The sequence below is a fragment of the Choloepus didactylus genome, chromosome 27, assembly GCF_015220235.1.
Source record: "Choloepus didactylus isolate mChoDid1 chromosome 27, mChoDid1.pri, whole genome shotgun sequence".
NCBI lineage: Eukaryota > Metazoa > Chordata > Mammalia > Pilosa > Megalonychidae > Choloepus > Choloepus didactylus.
The window spans coordinates 8,377,353-8,396,369 of NC_051333.1; the positions used below are offsets into that span (position 1 = coordinate 8,377,353).

Below are 19,017 nucleotides of genomic sequence, written 5' to 3' on the forward strand. Positions count from 1 at the left end.
CCCCCACCCCCGATTCCGTTCCCTCCACCTGGAGGCAGGGTCCTGGCCACTCCTGCCTCCCGATCAACCTGCCTCAGTTTCTCCAGTGAGACCGCCGAGAGGCAGCGCCCCCTTGCCTCTCTCCCGCGGTCCGGGGTTAAGAGGGCTAAGCGCTGCGCTGCGGGGTTTGGGGGCCGCCCACCCCGTGGGCGCGTTCCGGCGGAAAGCCTCGGGCCCTGCCGGGGGGCGGGGAGCCGGGTTGGGGCGGGGGTGCCTGTGTCGCCCACGCGGTGTGTGGCTGCTGCGGCTGCGACTGGGCTGGGCTGCTCCGGTGCAGCCTCAGCCAGCGCGGGACGCATCGCAGGTGCTCGGGGACGATGGAGACGTCCGCGCGGAGGGTGGGAGTCCGTGCTTCCGGGTGTGTCTGCAGCTCAGGGTGCACCGGGGGGGTGAGGGGTGGCCCCGAGACGGCGGCGGCTTCGCGCGTGATGTGCGTGTCCTTGTCTGTTGTGTCTGTACCTCCGACGGACGGGGTCCGATCCCGGCTCTGCAACTTCCTGGCCCTGTGCCCTTGGGCGGGTGGCTTCGCCTCGCTGTGCCTCAGTTTCCCCATCTGTAAATGGGGATGATAGTATAGACAACCTCGTGGAGTTTTTGCCAGGATTAAAAGGCGATATGTGGAAAGCGCTGACAGCCATGCCTGGCACATAGACAATGCTCGTAAGGAAAAAATAAATAAAAATATAATTGTGTATTTTTGTATAAGAGAGCAACTATGGTTGTGTAGTGTATGTCTCTGTCACCTCAGAGTAAATGTGGTATTTGCGGTGTGTGTGTCTGTGTGTGTTGATGTGTGTGACTATGGTTGGGTCGTGTCTTTGTGACCTTGTGTGAAATGTGTGTATATTTGTGATATGTCTCAGTGTGCGTATCTATGATTTGTTGTGTGCGCCTGTGTATCTGTGTATATCGTGTGTCTCTGAACATCAATATGTGATGTGATCTCGATGTGTCTGTGTGATATCTTTATGTGTATTTTTGTACATCATTTGTGTAGCTGTGTATCTCAGCATGTTTTGTGTGCGTCTATACCCATGTATGAATTGTGCGTACCCATGTGTATCTATGTGAAGTGTGTCTGCGATGTGTGTCTGTCCATGTACGTGTCATGTGTCTGTGTACATCCACGCCTGTGATGTGTGTCTGCGTGTATCTATGTGATGTGCGTGTCCGGGTGTATCTGTGTATGTTATGCTTGTGTCTAGGGGTGTTCTCTGTTGCCCGTTGGTCTGTGGGCTGCCCATGTGTGTCCGTGCCCGCTTGCCTCAGCACGTCGCCGTGGATCTCTGTCTGTGGGTCTTTGTGATGCTTTGACGTGCCTGCGTGGCCCGGTGCATCTGTGCCGGGGGCTGGCCTGCCTGTGCGTTCCGAGTGTGGCTCGTCCCTGCGTCTTTGTGTGTGACGTGTACGTGTCCCCGTCAAACGATGGCTGTCCACCTTTGTATGGGATGTGCTTGTCTAGGAGGGTCGCTGCGACATGTGGCAGCTGTGTGTGGGCTGCGTATGCCTGCATGACATCTGCATCCTGGCGTGTAGCACACGTGTCCACGCCAGTGGCATGTCAAAGCAATGTCCGGGCCAGGCACTGTGGGCCCTGGGGCCCCCAGGGGTCTACCAGTCCCTGTCTGTCCTTCCCCCTCCCCTCTCCTCCCCTCCCTTCCTGGCAGCCAATGCTACCGGGAGCCAGTTGCCATGACGACGCTCCATCCTCCCTCCATCCTCCCTCCTCCCACCCTTCCTCTGACAGGCTCTCTGCTCCCCCAATCCTGGTTGCCCTTGGGGGCGGGGCCCTCATTCTCCCCCCCATCCTACCTTCTTCCCCCCCCACCCCAGCAACCCTGGCTCCCCAGCTCCTCTCCTCTGTCCGCCTCTCTGTCCCTTCATCTGTCTGTCCCTTCTGAAAGGGGGAGGGGGGTACCTGAGCCAGTAAGCAGCCCCTCCCTCCCCCTGTCCGGCATCTCCTGCCCCTCTCCTGGGCCGGGGGAGGTCAGGGTTGTGCGGGTCCCCATGGCTGGGGGCTGAGGGCCCGCCCCCCCCTCCCCAGCCGCCACCACCTTCATCTCCCTCCCATCCTCGACAAGATGCCCGCCTCCGGCGCCCTCATCTTCCTCGCGGCCGTCTCCGCCTCCGGCTGCCTGGCCCACCCGGGTGAGTCTGTCCGGCGATCAGTCTGTCCAGCAGTCCCCACCCCCATCCCGGCCTCGCTGCTGGCCCTGAGGTCTGTCTGCGGGGCTCAGGCTCCTTCACCTGTTTGTTCGTCTTCCCGCAGCCGAGTGGGGCCCCGGGAGGATGGAGCTCCTGTCAGCAGGGCCTGTGGGAGGAAGGCTGGGGGGCGGGCGGGCGGGGGTCCGTGTAGGCAACATGTGTGTGTGTGCACATGCATGCGTGCGTGTAAGTGTGTGCAGGGGGCGGGAAGTCTGGGGGGATTTGGAGGCAGAGGGGAGCAGGGCTAATTCTGAGGGAGACAGCCCCGGAAGCTGGCCCCGGCCTGGGGTGGGGGGGTCCCGGGGCTGGCAGTTCCCTTCTTAGGGGGCTGGAGCTGGGGACAGGGGACATGTGTGTGGTTCGAGCGTATCTCAAAGAAAAACCTGCAATTGGGGGCTCATCGTTCTCCCCAAATAAGCGGTAATGAGGCTATCCCTGGGAGCGTACCTTACATTGTGAGCATCCCAGGCCCCGCTACTACGCTCCCTTCCCTCAGTCCTCACTGAAATTCATCCACGCTCTGTGTGGAGGAATTTGGGGGGCGCCCCGGCCTGGGCCGAGAGAAGGAGGGACCGCACCCCCAGCCCAACCAACCACCTGGGAAGGCCCTGAACTACAACTCCCAGGAGGCCTCGGGCCATCCGGCTCCTCTGCCGAGGGAGGTTCCTGGTTGCGGAGCTTCATGGGAGCTGTAGTCCGAGACTGGCCCAGAGCGGGAGGGGTAAGGAGTCCAGAGTTGGGGGTGGGGGGCTTGAAGCCGGGACCCCAACCCAGCCCTGTGCCCTCAGGTGGATTCGCTCTGGGCCAGGCCCCTTTGGCTCCCCCCTACGCCGTGGTCCTCATTTCCTGCTCCGGCCTGCTGGCCTTCATCTTCCTCCTCCTCACCTGTCTGTGCTGCAAACGAGGCGATGTGGGCTTTAAGGTGAGGTGGCTGGGGGGATCCAAGGTGGGCAGGAAGACCCCAGCAAAGTCCTTTTTCCCGGCCCGCGCCGGGTGTGGGGAGGAGGGTAGTAAGGCCCGGAGTTGGGGCACCCTAGGGCCCGATGCAATGGCATGACCTGAGCCCTGGGATAGAGCTTGGGCTGGGACTGTGGAGACGGTTATGAGGCTGACGGTGGGTCTCCCGGCCCTGGGTGCTGCCCCCTCGCCCCTCTTGGCCCCAGGAGTTTGAGAACCCTGAAGGGGAGGACTGTTCTGGGGAGTACACCCCCCCCGGCCGAGGAGACCTCCTCCTCACAGTCCCTGCCTGATGTCTACATTCTGCCGCTGGCTGAGGTCTCCCTGCCGATGCCTGCTCCGCAGCCCTCCCACTCAGGTACTGCCCTACATCCCGGCCAGAGACCCCACGGACCCCGGGATGTGGCCGGAGGCCCTGAGAGTCTTCCTCAGCAGCCAATGGGGGAGGCAGAGGTGGGGGGTACTCTAAAATATCCAGCCTGGGAAGCAGCCTATAGGGAGGCTCAGGTCGTGCTGGGGGTAGCCACGGCTTAATCCAAAACCAGATTTGGAGGATCTTGTGGGGCAGATCTTGGAGGATCATGGTGAGATCAGCCTCGAGCTAGATCGCGGAGGCAGCCAATGGGAGGCTGGAATCGCGCCATGGGCTCTTGGGTCGCCAAAGACAAGGGCTGATTGGATGCTGGGATCTTGTGGCCAGCCAATGAGGAGGCTGAAACATCCTGACATAGACTGTTTACAACCAATGGGAGGAGATTGGCGTCTGCTTTGACCCCGGTACCCACTAAAGTGGAGGAGGTTGTGGGTGGCACTTGGGAGGAGACGCTCAGGGGTTTCTCCCTCTCTCTGACCCCATCCCGCACCCCAGACATGACCACGCCCCTGGGCCTTAGCCGCCAGCACCTCAGCTACCTACAGGAGATTGGGAGTGGCTGGTTTGGGAAGGTGAGTGAGGCCGGGGTGGGGGGGCTGTGACTCTGTCCTGCGTCCACCCCTCCCTGTTCCCACCACTTCTCATCTGTCCCTCGCTTCCTCCCCCCGCCCCCTCAGCTCCCCCATTCCCCTCACCCCTGTCCTCTTCTCTTACCCACTCCCATCCACCCCATCCCCCCACATCTGTCCGTCAGCGTCTCCCTCCTCACTCCATTGACCACTCCGCCTCGCCACCCGGCTCTCCACGCGTCCATCTGTCCATTCTTCCATTCGTCCCTGCGTCCACCGGACTCTGGGCCCGTGAGTCTCTCTCCCCACATCTGGTGGGGGATGAGGGTTGGGGCGGGGCAGGGATGAATCAGGAGGCTGGAAAGGAGGGGGTCATTGGGAACCATGTGGTCCGGTGCAGCTGGTTCCAGAGGACGGGACTAGGGGAGGGCGTGGGGTGACTCCCCGGTCCCCCCCGACCAGGTGATCCTGGGGGAGATTTTCTCCGACTACACCCCAGCCCAGGTGGTGGTGAAGGAGCTCCGAGCCAGTGCGGGGCCCCTGGAGCAGCGCAAGTTTGTGTCGGAGGCGCAGCCATACAGGTACTGGAGACTTAGTGGGTGTAGCCTCACAAGGTGGCATTTGGGAGTGGAAGGAGCATAGTGTGGGGTCAAGTCTGGGGTTGAATCCTGGCTGTGTGACTCTGGTAAGGTAATTTTCCTCTCAGCTTCTGGTTCATCCTTTGGACAGAGCAGGCAAGAGGCAGCAGGATGGGGAGAGAGAGCATGGAAGCTAAGCCAGTGGCTTGCCTCTCTCCACCCTGAACTTCGGTATCTTCTTCAGGAAAGTGTCCAGGAAGCCCAGGTGTCTTTGCGTAGAGGGTGGCTGAAGGAGATATACTGTGTTAAGAGCTGGGTACCTGATGGGCCTCCCTTCCTTAGGCCCCTGCTTGTGGGTGAGGAAGGACAGAAAATAAATTTCAGACCAGGGCCCTGAGCTGACCCCCAAGAAGGCCACTGAGGAGCTTTGTCCTCTGCCCTTTACTCTCCAACTGCTGGAATGTGAAGTCTGGGAAGGCAGGACTGTCTCTCTTCCCTGCTTGATCTCCCCACCACTCTAACAGATCCTAGGATAAGGACTAGATATTTTCTGCATAAATGCCTTGTGAGGTAGTGAGTTCCCTGTCATGGAAAGGATGTGTCCTCAGAGAACCCTTATCAGAACAGTTGTAAAAGTAGAGTTTACTCTGAGAGCCAGATATTGGACTTGGGCACTCCCTTGCTCCAAAACCTCCCATGGCTCTCTATTGCCCGCAGGACAAAGTTTGACTCCTCCTCTTTACAGCCCACAGGCCCTGCATGGCCTGGTCCTGTTACCAGAACTGTCCCCTCCTGCTGCTCTCCCCCTCCCCCCAGCCACCCACCCTACCCTACCTCTTTCCTGCCACCGGGCCTTTGTCCTTGCTATTCCCTCTGCTAGAATATCACTCCCTACTCCCCCACACCCAGTTTTGGGCTCTGAGCTCCTTCCCCTTCTCGGGTCTCAGCTCAGGGAGGCCTGTCCTGATCCCCCATCTAAGGACTCTGGGACACTCCAACATGTCATCTTTGTGTTTTCCCCTTCACACATATCTCAGTTTGTCATTATTTTATCTGTTTACTTGCTTATTGCCTGCCTCTCCCTAGGCCTGGGCCGGAAGCCACTAGCTACATATGGCTATGTAAATTTCAGTTAAATCAAATGAAATAAAATGAAAAATTCATTTTCTCCACCGCACACACCACATTCTAGTGCTCAGTAGTCATATGTGGCCAGTGGCAGATCTGGGACACTTCCACCTTCACAGAATGTTCTGTCGAGCAGCACAGGTCTAGCTTGGCAGCTCAGGGTCCATCTCGTCACCTGCACATCTGCCGAGTGAGTCACAGACCTGAGATCAAATCCCGCTGTGTGACCCTGGGCAAATCGCTTCACCTCTCTGAGCCTCCGTTTCCTCCTGGATCAAACAGGGACCACCGTCCTGCCTAGGCGGGTCGTGGAGAGGATTTGGTAACAGGAGGGGCCATCCTTGGCCCAGATTAGAAGGTGGGAGGTTAGGAGGGTCTATATCTAACATCCTAAATCTCCCCCATTGGACGTTCCGGCCATTTTTCGAGACCCAGCACGTGCCAGGTGCTTTATGAACTCCTCGTGCAGGATTCTCCCCCCAAGCAGGAATGCGAGGCACTCTTCTCCTCAAGTTGGAAGGGCACAGAGGCCCCTGCCCCCTGCTAGGCCCCATGACCAAGCGCCTACACTCGGCGGGCTCAGGGCTGTGCGCCCGGCAAGTTTTAATTCTCCCGACAGACCCCTATGTGTCACCATGAAGCTCACATATCAGGGTGACAGCCATCACCCCTGCCATTTTGGTTGTACACCAGGGACAAAATGCCCCAAATTCTCACCCTAGTGGAGCTTACGGAATAGTGGAGGAGAAACCTGATAAATAAATGAAGAAATAAATTAAAAAGAAAATATCAGAGAATGACGGTTGCCAAATAAGGCAGTTTGTGAGAGACGGTGGGGTTGGGCCACTTCAGACAGGAACACTGGGGAGGCTGGGTTGACCAGGAGGAAAGAGTCATGCACAGCGTCAGGAACAGCGTTCCAGGCAGAGGGAACAGCAGGTGCCAAAGCTGTGAGGCAGGAATAGCTTGAGAAGTGAGCAGGCCTGGAAATGCAGCTATTCTGTAATAATGCAATAAAATAAGAATGACAGTCCTAGCTAGGATCCACTGGGTTCTCACTGAGTGGCTGGGTCCTCAATTCATCTCCACCACCCCATCAAGGAGTTATAGTTACTTTCCCCATTTTACAGAGAAGGGAAACTGAGGCAGGGAGCAGTGAAGTGATGGATCAGAGGTCACACTCCTGGAAAGGGCCAAGTCAGGATTCAAACCCCCAGAGCCTGGCTCTTACAGTTGGGGCACGATGGAGGGGTGCCTGCCTCACAGGCTAGGGGGCAGAGAAAGCTTCTTGGGGAGCGGATGTCGAAGCAGAGGCCTCAGGGGCGAGGATGACTTTGAGGGGGCAAGAGACGCTTTCCACGGAGAGAACCCTAAGTGCAAAGGCTGGGGGCCTGGGGAGGCAGCCGGTGTGTTTGGGGAAGTGTATGTGGGGTGAGGGGGTGACACTAGGGAAGGCAGCAGGGACCAGCTGGAGGGACAGGAAGGGCCAAGAAGCTGGGGCTCTCTCCTGAGGGTGCTGGAGAGCCACGGGATGGACTGGAGGCAGGGAGGCCGAGGGGAGGCTGAGAAGGGGGAGGCTGGAGAGGACCAGGGTTGAGCCAGGACTGTGGAGAAGAGCCAGGGGACAGGAAGGAAGGCTGGGCGGGTGTGTGTGTGTGTGTGGAGTGGGGGAGGAGGCACCTGAGGGTCTGGTCCCGAGTCTGGGGGACAGTGAGGTGTTCCTGAGATGGGCACTTGGGGAAAGAGTGGGGAGGATTTGGAGGTGAGGACACGGAAACCCAAAGCGGTTGAAGCAGCCGTTGGGCTTGGCTGGGAGGTTGTGGGGGTGGGTGGGGTGGGAGCAAGGGGCTGGTGTGGGATAGGAAGGGGCTGCTTCCCTGACCCAGCCACCTCCCCACCCCCAGAAGCCTGCAGCACCCCAACGTCCTCCAGTGCCTGGGCCTCTGTGTGGAGACACTGCCCTTCCTGCTCATTATGGAATTCTGTCAACTGGTGAGGGTTGGGGGTGAGGAGGGAGGAGTGGAAGGAGGGGGGTCGGGGAGTTGGGGTGAGCCTAGAGTCCTAGGAGTCTTCGTGGTGACAACTGGGTATTGCGTCTGCTACCACTTATTGAGCACTTACTGTATATGAGCACTCCCGTCAGAGGTGGCTTCTGTCATTAGCCATTGTAATTAGCGGGGGAAACTGAGGCTCAGAGGGGCTGTCCACTGAGCACCAAGGTCGCCCACCGTCGCCTGGGATTGGCTGGAGGTGTGGGCGCCTTGGAGGGGCTGCTGAATGCTGACCCCTCCCTGGCTTCCCTCCCAGGGGGACCTGAAGCGTTACCTCCGGGCCCAGCGGCCCCCGGAGGGCCTGTCCCCTGAGCTGCCCCCTCGAGACCTGCGGACGCTGCAGAGGATGGGGCTGGAGATCGCCCGCGGTCTGGCCCACCTGCACGCCCATAATTACGTGCACAGGTGGGCGGGCAGGGAGGAGCCACGGGGGGTAGGGAGGAGCCCAAGGAAGGGGGGAGGTCTGGGGGAGGAGCTGGGGGAGGGACATGAGTGGAAAACCCTGGCGGTGAGAGAAGGAACCTGGGGGGATGGGGAGGAGTCACTGGGAGGAGGAGGAGCCGGCGGAGGGGGCGTGTCCGGGGTGGGAGGAGTGAGGGGAGGAGGAGGAGGGCGGAGCGCGCGGAGGGCGGGCGGCGTCCCAGGCCGCCCCCCGGCTGACGGCGACCCCCGCCGGCCCCCAGCGACCTGGCCCTGCGCAACTGCCTGCTGACCTCCGACCTGACGGTGCGCATCGGCGACTACGGGCTGGCCCACAGCAACTACAAGGTGGGGGTGCCCTCCGGGGGGCGCGGGCTGCGGGGGGCTGCGGGGGCCCCGCCGCCGCCTGACCCGCGCCGCCCCCAGGAGGACTACTACCTGACCCCCGAGCGCCTGTGGATCCCGCTGCGCTGGGCGGCGCCCGAGCTGCTCGGGGAGCTGCACGGCTCCTTCATGGTGGTGGACCAGAGCCGCGAGAGCAACATCTGGTGAGGGGCGCGGGGTGGCCGCACGATGGCATCCCGGGCTCTACAAACGGGGGAACTGAGGCCCGGGATTGGGCTGTGGGGGAGGCTCCCAGGCAAGAGAAAGGCTGGGCTCTGACCCCCTCTTGGCCCTCCTGCTTCCGCAGGTCCCTGGGGGTGACCCTGTGGGAGCTCTTTGAGTTCGGGGCGCAGCCCTACCGCCACCTGTCAGACGAGGAGGTCCTGGCCTTCGTGGTGCGCCAGCAGCACGTCAAGCTGGCCCGGCCCAGGCTCAAGCTGCCCTACGCCGACTACTGGTAGGGGCCGTGCCCTCCCCTGGCCCCCCAGCCTCACCCACACCTGCCCCCGACTCCTCTCTCCGGCTCTCTGCCCCATCCCCCATCTGTCACACACCCCCACTCTGGTTCTATGTCACCCCCCCGGGTCTCTGTCCCCCTCTTTCCGGGCGTCCAGCCCCTCATCCCGGCCTCCCCTCTCTTGCTCAGGTACGACATCCTGCAGTCCTGCTGGCGGCCGCCTGCCCAGCGCCCCTCGGCCTCGGACCTCCAGCTGCAGCTCACCTACCTGCTGTCCGAGCGGCCCCCGCGGCCCCCGCCGCCCCCTCCGCCACCGCGCGATGGCCCCTTCCCCTGGCCCTGGCCCGCGGCCCACCCGCCGCCCCGCCCGGGCACCCTGTCCTCGCCGTTCCCCCTCCTGGACGGCTTCCCGGGGGCCGACCCCGACGACGTGCTCACGGTGACTGAGAGCAGCCGCGGCCTCAACCTCGAGTGCCTGTGGGAGAAGGCGCGGAGGGGTGCGGGCCGCGGCGGGGGGGCCCCGGCCTGGCAGCCGGCCTCGGCGCCTCCAGCCCCCCACGCCAACCCCTCGAACCCCTTCTACGAGGCGCTGTCCACACCCAGCGTCCTGCCGGTCATCAGCGCCCGCAGCCCCTCGGTGGGCAGCGAGTACTATATCCGCCTGGAGGAGCACGGCTCCCCACCCGAGCCCCTCTTCCCCAACGACTGGGATCCCCTGGACCCGGGAGTGCCCCCCTCCCAGCCCCCGCAGGCCCCCTCCGAGGTCCCCCAGCTGGTGTCCGAGACCTGGGCCTCCCCCCTCTTCCCTGCACCCCGCTCCTTCCCCGCCCAGGCCGCGGCCTCCAGCGGCTTCCTCCTGAGCGGCTGGGACCCCGAGGGCCGGGGCGCCGGGGAGACCCTGGCCGGAGACCCCGCCGAGGTGCTGGGGGAGCGGGGAGCTGCCCCGTGGGCCGAGGAGGAGGAGGAGGAGGAGGAGGGCAGCTCCCCCGGCGAGGACAGCAGCAGTCTGGGGGGGGGGCCCAGTCGCCGGGGCCCCCTGCCCTGCCCCCTGTGCAGCCGGGAGGGGGCCTGCTCCTGCCTGCCCCTGGAGCGGGGGGACGCCGTGGCCGGCTGGGGGGGCCACCCTGCCCTGGGCTGCCCCCACCCCCCCGAGGACGACTCGTCCCTGCGGGCAGAGCGGGGCTCCCTGGCCGACCTGCCCATGGCCCCCCCCACCTCGGCCCCCCCCGAATTCCTGGACCCCCTCATGGGGGCGGCGGCGCCCCAGTACCCCGGGCGGGGGCCACCCCCCGCTCCCCCCCCCCCCGCCGCCACCACCCCGGGCCCCCGCGGACCCGGCCGTGTCCCCCGAGCCCCCCTCGGCCGTGGCCAGTCCCGGCTCAGGCCTGTCGTCTCCGGGCCCCAAGCCGGGGGACAGCGGCTACGAGACCGAGACCCCTTTTTCCCCCGAGGGAGCCTTCCCAGGCGGGGGGGCGGCCGAGGAGGAGGAAGGGGTCCCTCGGCCGCGGGCTCCCCCCGAGCCACCCGACCCGGGAGCGCCCCGGCCACCCCCAGACCCAGGTCCCCTCCCGGCCCCGGGAGTCCGGGAGAAGCCAACCTTCGTGGTCCAAGTGAGCACCGAGCAGCTGCTGGTGTCCTTGCGGGAGGATGTGACAAGGAACCTCCTGGGGCAGAAGGGGGCCACCCCCCGGGAGGGGGGGCCCCGGAAGACGGGGAGAAGCCCTGGGAGCAGAGAGAAAGCCCCAGGCCCGAACAGGGACCCGACAGTCCCGGGCGGCGGCAAGAGGGCCCCAAGCCCGAACGAGGACCTGAGCCTCCCCGCGAACGGGGTGACAGTGTTGGAGAACGGGGGACAGAGAGCCCCAGGCATCGAGGAGATGGTGGCGGAGAATGGGGCCCCGGGGTCCCCAGAGAGAGAAGAGAAAGTGCTGGAGAATGGGGAGCTGACACCCCCAAGGAGAGAAGTGAAAGTACTGGAGAATGGGGGACTGAGATCCCCAGAGGCCGTGGAGAAAGTACTGGTGAATGGGGGCTTGACACCCCCAAAGAGCGAGGAGGTATCAGAGAATGGGGGCCTGAGACCCCCCAGGAACACGGAGAGGCCACCAGAGACTGGGCCTTGGAGAGCCCCAGGGCCCTGGGAGAAGATGCCCGAGAGTGGGGCGCCAGCCCCCATGATCGGGGCGCCAGCCCCAGAGACCTCACTGGCGAGAGTGCCCGAGCCCGGGGCAGTGGCCTTGCCCCCGAACGGCGGGGAGACAGCCCCTGGCACCCATGGCCCGGCCCCCAGGAGCGGGGCCCTGGAACCCGAGACCGAGAGGAGAGCCCCCGAGAGTGGGGGGGCGCCGAGAGCCCCCGGGGCTGGGAGGCTGGACCCCGGGAGTGGGGGCCGAGCCCCAGTGGGCCAGGGGACGGCCCCCGGCGGCGGCCCCGGAAACGGCGTGGACGCAAAGGCCGGATGGGCAGACAGCACGAGACCGCTGCTGCCACTGCCACCACCGGAGACGCAACCGAGGAGGCCGGAACCAGCGCCCCCGAGAGCCAGGCCGGAGGGGGCCCCCGAGGGAGACCCCGGGGCCCCAGACAGCAAGGCCGCCGGAGACACGGCACCCAGCGGAGACGGGGACCCCCCCAAGCCCGAGAGGAAGGGCCCCGAGATGCCACGACTGTTCTTGGACTTGGGACCCCCGCAGGGGAACAGCGAACAGATCAAAGGTGAGCAGGCTGCTGGGAGACGGGCGGGGGCGAGGGCAGACCCGGTGGAGGATCTCCTGAGGACCGGAGACCGTAGGTTGGGCTCTGGCCCTCCTAGCTCTGTGACCTTGGGCAAATGCCTTGACTTCTCTGTGCCTTGGTTTCCCCATGACAGCCCTAGGGTTGTCGGAGGGTGACATGAGCTCATACTAATACCTGCTTGTTACTGCAAATCACTGAGACCCAGGGTCTCAAACTCAGATGCCCCCAGGCCGGGCAGTACAGGGGTGAGTGAAGAGGCCGGAGGAGGGGAGGTGGGAGTTGGGGAGGAAACGCGTTGGCCAGAGGGGGCACCCACTTCTCAGCTCCATTCAGGAAGGCCCACCCATTGTGGCCAACGCTGCCACATTCTCTGATAAGCCAGAGTCCTGGGTTTTTTAGTGGTTGCAGCCAATTCAAAGGCAGCCCATCTCCGAGCGGTCAGGGCCCCCAGCAGCAGCTGTGCAGTCTCGGCTCTGAACTTCCCCACCAGCTCAGGCACTCCGGGAGAGCGCTCTGACCCTGCCACGCCCCCCTGAGAGGGGTGCAAATGCCCTTTTTGAAAATGGAATTTTGGGGGCAACACAGGCAATGTTTTGTCACAGAGAGGGGACGATTTAAAAGAAGGGAAATGGAGGGTAAAGATAAAAAGCTCCTTTTTAGATGTGGACATAGGGGCTGTGGTTTCATCAGAATTGCCATGAGGCCTGATTTCCTTAAATCCTGCTCTGAAAGTTCTAAAGGCTTCAAATGAGCTGGTGGTGGTAGGGGACAGGTGGGTCGGCAGGAGCGGTGGCTCCCGTGGGTCGGACACCCACTGTGTGCCAGGGCCTGGCCCCTGTTTCATACTGGCAACCTCAGAGCCACGCTGGAGGCAACGGTTATCATCTCTGTTTATAAAGAGAGGCCGCGGCTCACAGGGCAAGAGCCGGGGTTCAAACATTACCACTTCCCCAGGGTTGTCATGGGGAGTCTGCAGCCAAGGACTGTGTCAGGGAAGACTCCACACAGCATAAAAATGTCAAAGGATGAGCAGCTGAGATGCCTCAGTTGATCTGAGTGGGGGTAGGATTGCTGGCTGAAAAGAGATTGGGAAGGGCCTGACTCCCCCCCCCCCCCAGTAAACTCCTACTCATCCTTCAAAACCCCACCCAAATGTCGCCTTCCTGGGAAGCCCTGCTGATTTCTAAAGGCTGTCACCCATCCTGCATCTGGGCACTTACAGCCCTCTTGGCACCCTCTATACAGCCCCCTGAGATAGATGGTTAGGGAAGGCCTCAACAAAGAGGTGACTTTTGAACAGAGATAAAAGAAAAGAGCAAGCCAGGGGGACAGCTGGGGGAAGGGGGTTCCAGGCAGAGAGGGCACTGAGATGGGCTCTAGCTTGGCATGTTCAGGGAATCAAAAAAGGCCAGTGAAGCCGGAGCAGACAGAATGATGGGAGGAGTCCAGCTTTCTCCATGCCCCTCCTCTCATCCCCACCATCACCCCCCACAGGGCCTGGCACACAGTTCATTTATGCCCCAATGGAGAGATGAGTGGCCCTTGTCCATTTACCAGTGAGGAAACTGAGGCTCAGAGAGATGGATCTCCTTGCCCAGGGACACACAGCAAGCAAGCAGGGTAGGCTGGGGCCTCAACGCCGTTTTTCCTCTCCCAAGGACCAGAAGTCCTCCCCACCCTTCAGGCTGAGATCTGGAAGCCTGAGGGCAAGGAAGAGGCTTGCAGATGGTTCAGATATCCCAACTTTGTCTGGAGGGCAAGAGCCAGAGAGGGGAAGTTCTTTGGTCCTGTCACAATGCAGGGAACGAGCATTCATTCTCCTACAGATGTTGACTGAGTGGGGATGCAACCACAAACCAGCCCAGCCAGGCTCTGTGCTGTGGGAGACAAGCGCTAATTGCATTACCACGGCAATATAATCATCTATTCAGAAGAAGAGTGCAGAACAGTGCGGTGCAGAACAGTGGCCTGGCCTGGCTTCCGGGGAGATCCCTGAAGGCTTTGGGAGCCCAAGGGCAGGAGGATAAGCAGAACTTGAGTTAGAAAAGGGAGTTCCAAGCAGAAGGGAATAGCACATGCAAAAGCTCAGAGGTGGGATAAGCAGGGAGGGGGACCCATGTGGGTGGATGAGGTGGGGACTGAGGCACAAGAAGTCAGCCAAGTCTGGGCACTAGAGCCTGGGGGCAGAATGGGGTGTAGGGAGCTGGGGCTTTATGCTGTGGGCCTGGGGAGCCACGGGGAGGTTAAACCCAGGAGTGGGTGGAAATCACTCTCCCATCCTGCGTGGAGAAAGGCCCTCGTGCAGCTCTTCAGTTCACAGAAGGAAACTGAGGCTCAGATTGTGCGACTGGCTTACCTGGGGGCACAGAGCTGGGCGGGAGGGCCTGCCTCGGTTTCCCCGGCAGCAGGGGCTCACCGGGCCTCTCCCCTCACAGCCAAGCTCTCGCGGCTCTCGCTGGCGCTGCCGCCGCTCACGCTCACGCCGTTCCCGGGGCCGGGCCCCCGGCGGCCCCCGTGGGAGGGCGCGGACGCCGGGGCGGCTGGCGGGGAGGCCGGCGGGGCGGGGTCGCCGGGGCCGGCGGAGGAGGACGGGGAGGACGAGGACGAGGACGAGGAGGAGGACGAGGAGGCGGCGGGCGCGGCGGCGGGGCCGCGGGGCCCCGGGAGGGCGCGGGCAGCCCCGGTGCCCGTCGTGGTGAGCAGCGCCGACGCGGACGCGGCCCGCCCGCTGCGGGGGCTGCTCAAGTCGCCGCGCGGGGCCGACGAGCCCGAGGACAGCGAGCTGGAGAGGAAGCGCAAGATGGTCTCCTTCCACGGGGACGTGACCGTCTACCTCTTCGACCAGGTGGGCGCGGCGGCGGCGCGGGTCCCCGAGGGCGGGGGCGGGGCCTGTGTGGTGAGGGCGGGGCCCAAGGGAAGAATCGGCGGGGCAGGGCCTGGTGGAATGTGTGGGATGGGGCGGGGCCTGGATGGGGCGGGACTTGGAGTAGAATATTGGAATGGGGATGGGGTGGGGGCGGGGTCTGGGAGGGGCGGGGCCTGGTCGTGTGGGAGGGGCCTGGGTGTGTGGGGGGCCTGGAGCTAGACCAGGAAGAATAGGGCGGGACTTGGAGGGTCGAGTGTGGGCGGGACTTGAGGAGAGGCGGGGCCTGGGGCATGAAAGCGGATCAGGAAGGAAAGGGGTATAATCGGTGTCAGGGCGGGGCCTGGGCGGTGTGGGTGGAGCTTAGTGTGGTTTGGGGTGGGGCTGGTGGGAGGAGATCTCGCTCAGGATGGCGGCGAATCTTACCCATAGAAGGCTGCAGGTGGAGCTTAGAGATGGGGCAGGTAGTGGTAAGATACTTGGGGGCTGGGTCAGGGATGGGCGGGGCTTAGAGAGAGGGGTTGTGTAGCTGGGGCCGGGCCTAGAAAAGTGCAGGGTTAGATAGAGCTGAGAAAAAGGGAGGACGGGGTTGGTGTTTGTGGGCTGGGGCGTGACTAGATGAACCTGGGGCGGGGCGTACCTGGCTAAGATCTTGTGAAAACAGGGTCCTAAGCCGCGGCGAAGCCCAGAGACGGCGCCTGGGCCACTGAAACGAAGGGCCGGGACTTGGAGGGCTGGTGCGGGGCCACTTGGGGGTGGGGGGGCTTAGGGGCCCGGGGGCGGGGTCGGCTCATCCCTGGTTGGGAGGTGTGCAGAATGGGGTAGGGGGTTAGAGGAAACCTGGGGTAAGGTAGTTCGGGGGCCTGACCTTGAATCCCCGAGGCTGAGATCTCCGGGTCGGTGGAGCTCATGGTGAAAGGTGGGACTTAACGGAGGTCGATTGGGTCGAGGGGCTCCCGCAGAGGCAGTGCTTTAAGGAGCAAGGGGAGAAGTCGGGCGCTGGGCGGGGCTCGGTCGTCGGAGGCGGGGCCTTGGGTAGGGTTAAGGCTGGCGCGAGGCTTCGAAGGCAGAAAAGGGGTTCGGGTGGGTTTCCCCTCTAGAGGGTGCGAGTCAGGGATTGTGAGTCGGAGCGCCCTGCGCCCCACAAATGTGGGGCGGGTTTTGTTTGTTGGGGATGAACTGGGTGGGATGTGACGGTTCGCCCCCTCTCGCCTCCCCTAATCTGCCGTCTCAGGAGACTCCAACCAACGAGCTGAGCGTCCAGGGCCCCCCCGAGGGGGACACGGACCCATCAACGCCCCCAGCGCCCCCGACGCCTCCCCACCCCGCCACCCCCGGAGATGGGTTTCCCAACAACGACAGCGGCTTTGGTGAGAGGCGGGTGGGGCCTGAGGGTGGGCGCCGGGAGGGGGTGAGGGCAGCTGCGGGGGAAGGGAGCAGAGTCTGAGGGCGGGAGCTGAAGTCGCGGGGACACTAGCAGGGTCTGACGCGTGCTGTCCCCCCCACTAGGAGGCAGTTTCGAGTGGGCGGAGGATTTCCCCCTCCTGCCCCCACCCGGCCCCCCGCTGTGCTTCTCCCGCTTCTCCGTCTCGCCTGCGCTGGAGACCCCGGGGCCCCCCGCCCGGGCCCCCGACGCCCGGCCCGCAGGTACTGGCCTTGCCTCTGCCCCGAGCTGCGTCCGCGCCTGCTCTGTCTCTCCCTGCGCCAGTCTCTGGGTTTCCAGCCTCTCCCGCCCGCTCTCTCCTCCCCCATTCGCAGTCAGCTCTCCCCACTCAGACTCCCCCAACCCTGGGAGCAGCACAGCTCTGCGGGGGTGCCATCAGATAGACTTGGGCAGTCACTCCCCTCCCCGAGCCTCAGTTTCTCCTTCTGTAATCCCCTCCCCAGCCTCTCCCAGCCCTGCCCCTGTCTGCCCCGTCTCTGGGTCCAGACTCCTGTGTGGCATTTGCCGGGACCCTGAGCTCAGCCCAGTTTGAGGGAGAAATGTCAATCAGAGGCAGACAAGGGGAGAGAGGAAACGGGGTGCTCACAGCTGGTTACGGTGAGCCGGAGCAGTGGGGGACAGGGCCGGGGACTCGGCTGACAGCAGCCACGCTACTGATAATGATCAGAGCAAGGCCGACGTGGGCCTGCACTGTGCTTGACACATTCAACCCCATCTTGTCCCCGCACTAATCCCTTGGGGTGGGTTCTGGTCTCATCCCCATTTTATCAACGAGAAAACTGGGGAGCCAGGATGCAAGCCCAGGCTGCCCGGCCTGAGCCCCCATTTATCAGACTCCTTTCCCGTGGCCTTGCACACACCCCGAATCGCACATCCTCAGGGCCACATGCATTTTCTGGCTGCGTCCCAAGCTGATACCCTTCTCAGAGGGGACCGCACTGCCACATCTCTCCCCGCGGAACCGGGGCTGCCTGGTGCCCCGCCGGGCCCTCTGCTGCCCCTGCTGCCACCCCAAGGAACTCCCCAGGACACAGAGCTGGCGTGGGGCTGGGCCAGTGGAGGTTTCCCCGGGGAGCTCCCCAGAGCTGAGGGAGTGGAAGGGAGAGTTCCATACCTGCTCTCCCAAATCCTGCCTGAGTTCAACCTTGCTGTTTATTGGCTGTGTGACCCGGCGCAAGTCACTTTCCCTTCTGTGCCTCAGTTTCCTCATCTGTAGAATGGGGGTGATCACAGGCTCTAACTCTTAAGATTGGGAAGGGGATGAAATGGTGTCATTTTCCCTGTGCTTGCAGCACAGAGCCTGGCCCTGTAACAGTGTTCTCTAACTGTTGGCTGTCCCCGAGCTTAATTAAATAGATGCTCCTTGAGCGTCGTCTATGTCCAGAGTGGGGTTGGGGTGGGGGTGTGGTTGCTCCAAACTCAGGGTTGCTGGGAAAGCAGATGACAGGAGGAAAAGGCTTTGTCTGGAGATGCAGGAAGACTTCCTGGAAGAAGTGTCCTTTTACCAGAGACTTGGATTGGTTGTCATTAACTAGGACAAGGGGACAGCATTCTAACAGAGGGAACAGCTTGTCCAAGGGGTCTGAGGCAGGAGAGAGCTCAGCCAGTCCAAGGAACAGAAGTGGCTGGGGGTGACTTGGAGAGAGTGGCGGGTGGGTGCAGGGGGTGAGGGTGGGCAGAGGCAGACCATGGAGGGCTTGAGTGCTGGGCTAAGGCTTTGTCCTGGTGGTGCTGGGGAGCCACGGGGAGGAGCACGGGCAGCTCTGGGGGTAGAAATGCCCCTCTGGGGTTGTGTTGGGGGTAGACTGGAGGGGAGAGACTAGGGGGTGGGAGGAGGCTGGGACAAGGGTCCAGGAGGGGAGAGGACAGGGCTTGAGCCTAGCTGGGGCCATGGGGACAGGGCACAAGGAGTCAAATGTCACTTCCCCTCTAAGAGCCCCATGAGGACAGGGTGGTGTGGGTTCCAGGGTGTGGGGACACTGGCCAAGTGGTGAGTCAGGGCTGAGGCTGGTGGGGTGAGCAAGCAGGATGACTTCACCAGGCGATTAAGCCAGGAGAGGAGACGGAGGAGCCAGTCATGCAAAACCCCAAATCCCTTCACTCAGTTGACAGATATTCCCACTGCAGTGTGGGCTGGGAAGTTGCTGAGCCTGTCTGTCCCCCGCAATAATGGCGGAGGTCTGGAGTGGGTTTTCTCCTTCTCCCCCATACCCCCTGCTAATATCCACTTAACATTTATTCGGTGCTGCGTAATGCCAGTTTCCCCACTCCTTTGAGGAGACGAGGGTCATTTTCCCCATCTAAAGAGGGGGAAACTGAGGCTCAGAGCCAGGGAAAAGGGCAGTGACTGGACCCAGGCCACCCAGTTAGGAGCTGGTGCATCAGGGGTGAGGTGGCGCGTGGGGACCCCTTGTAAAAGCATTCCAGGCAGTGGGAACTGCGAGTGCAAAGGCCCTGGGGCAGGCCAGGAGCTGCTTGGCTGGAGGCGAGAGCAGAGAGGGGATGGGGCAGAGCAAGCGGGGCCTTGCAGGCCGCGGTGAGGATTTTGCTTTGGAAGCTGGGAGCACGGCCACCCTGTAATTCTGTCTCTCTCTCTACTCCCTCTGGCCTCAGGCCCCGTGGAGAACTGACCCCCCAAAGGCCCGACACCCCAGCACCCTCAGAAGAGGAGCTGAGAGTGGAATCCTGCGTGGACGACGGGGCCACTGCCACCGCCGCAGATGCCGCCTCTGGGGAGGCCCCCGAGTCTGGGTCCTCCCCGTCCCCCACCACGTGCCAAACGGGAGGCCCCAGCCCCCCAACCCCCAGCCCCC

At 62.9% G+C, this 19,017-nt stretch overlaps 1 protein-coding gene across 1 annotated transcript; it reads left to right on the top strand.

The window, feature by feature from the left end:
* Positions 1-263: 263 nt before the first annotated feature.
* LMTK3 (lemur tyrosine kinase 3) lies at positions 264-18,983 on the top strand. Its single transcript, XM_037819941.1, is given in 18 exon segments — positions 264-397; positions 2,084-2,187; positions 3,033-3,166; positions 3,408-3,452; positions 3,454-3,559; positions 4,070-4,146; positions 4,606-4,724; positions 7,754-7,841; positions 8,157-8,305; positions 8,584-8,668; positions 8,747-8,868; positions 9,012-9,161; positions 9,351-10,455; positions 10,457-11,876; positions 14,333-14,742; positions 15,995-16,130; positions 16,270-16,407; positions 18,818-18,983. Coding segments are annotated over 18 exon segments (4,446 nt in total). The 5' UTR covers positions 264-356; the 3' UTR covers positions 18,835-18,983.
* Positions 18,984-19,017: the final 34 nt, after the last annotated feature.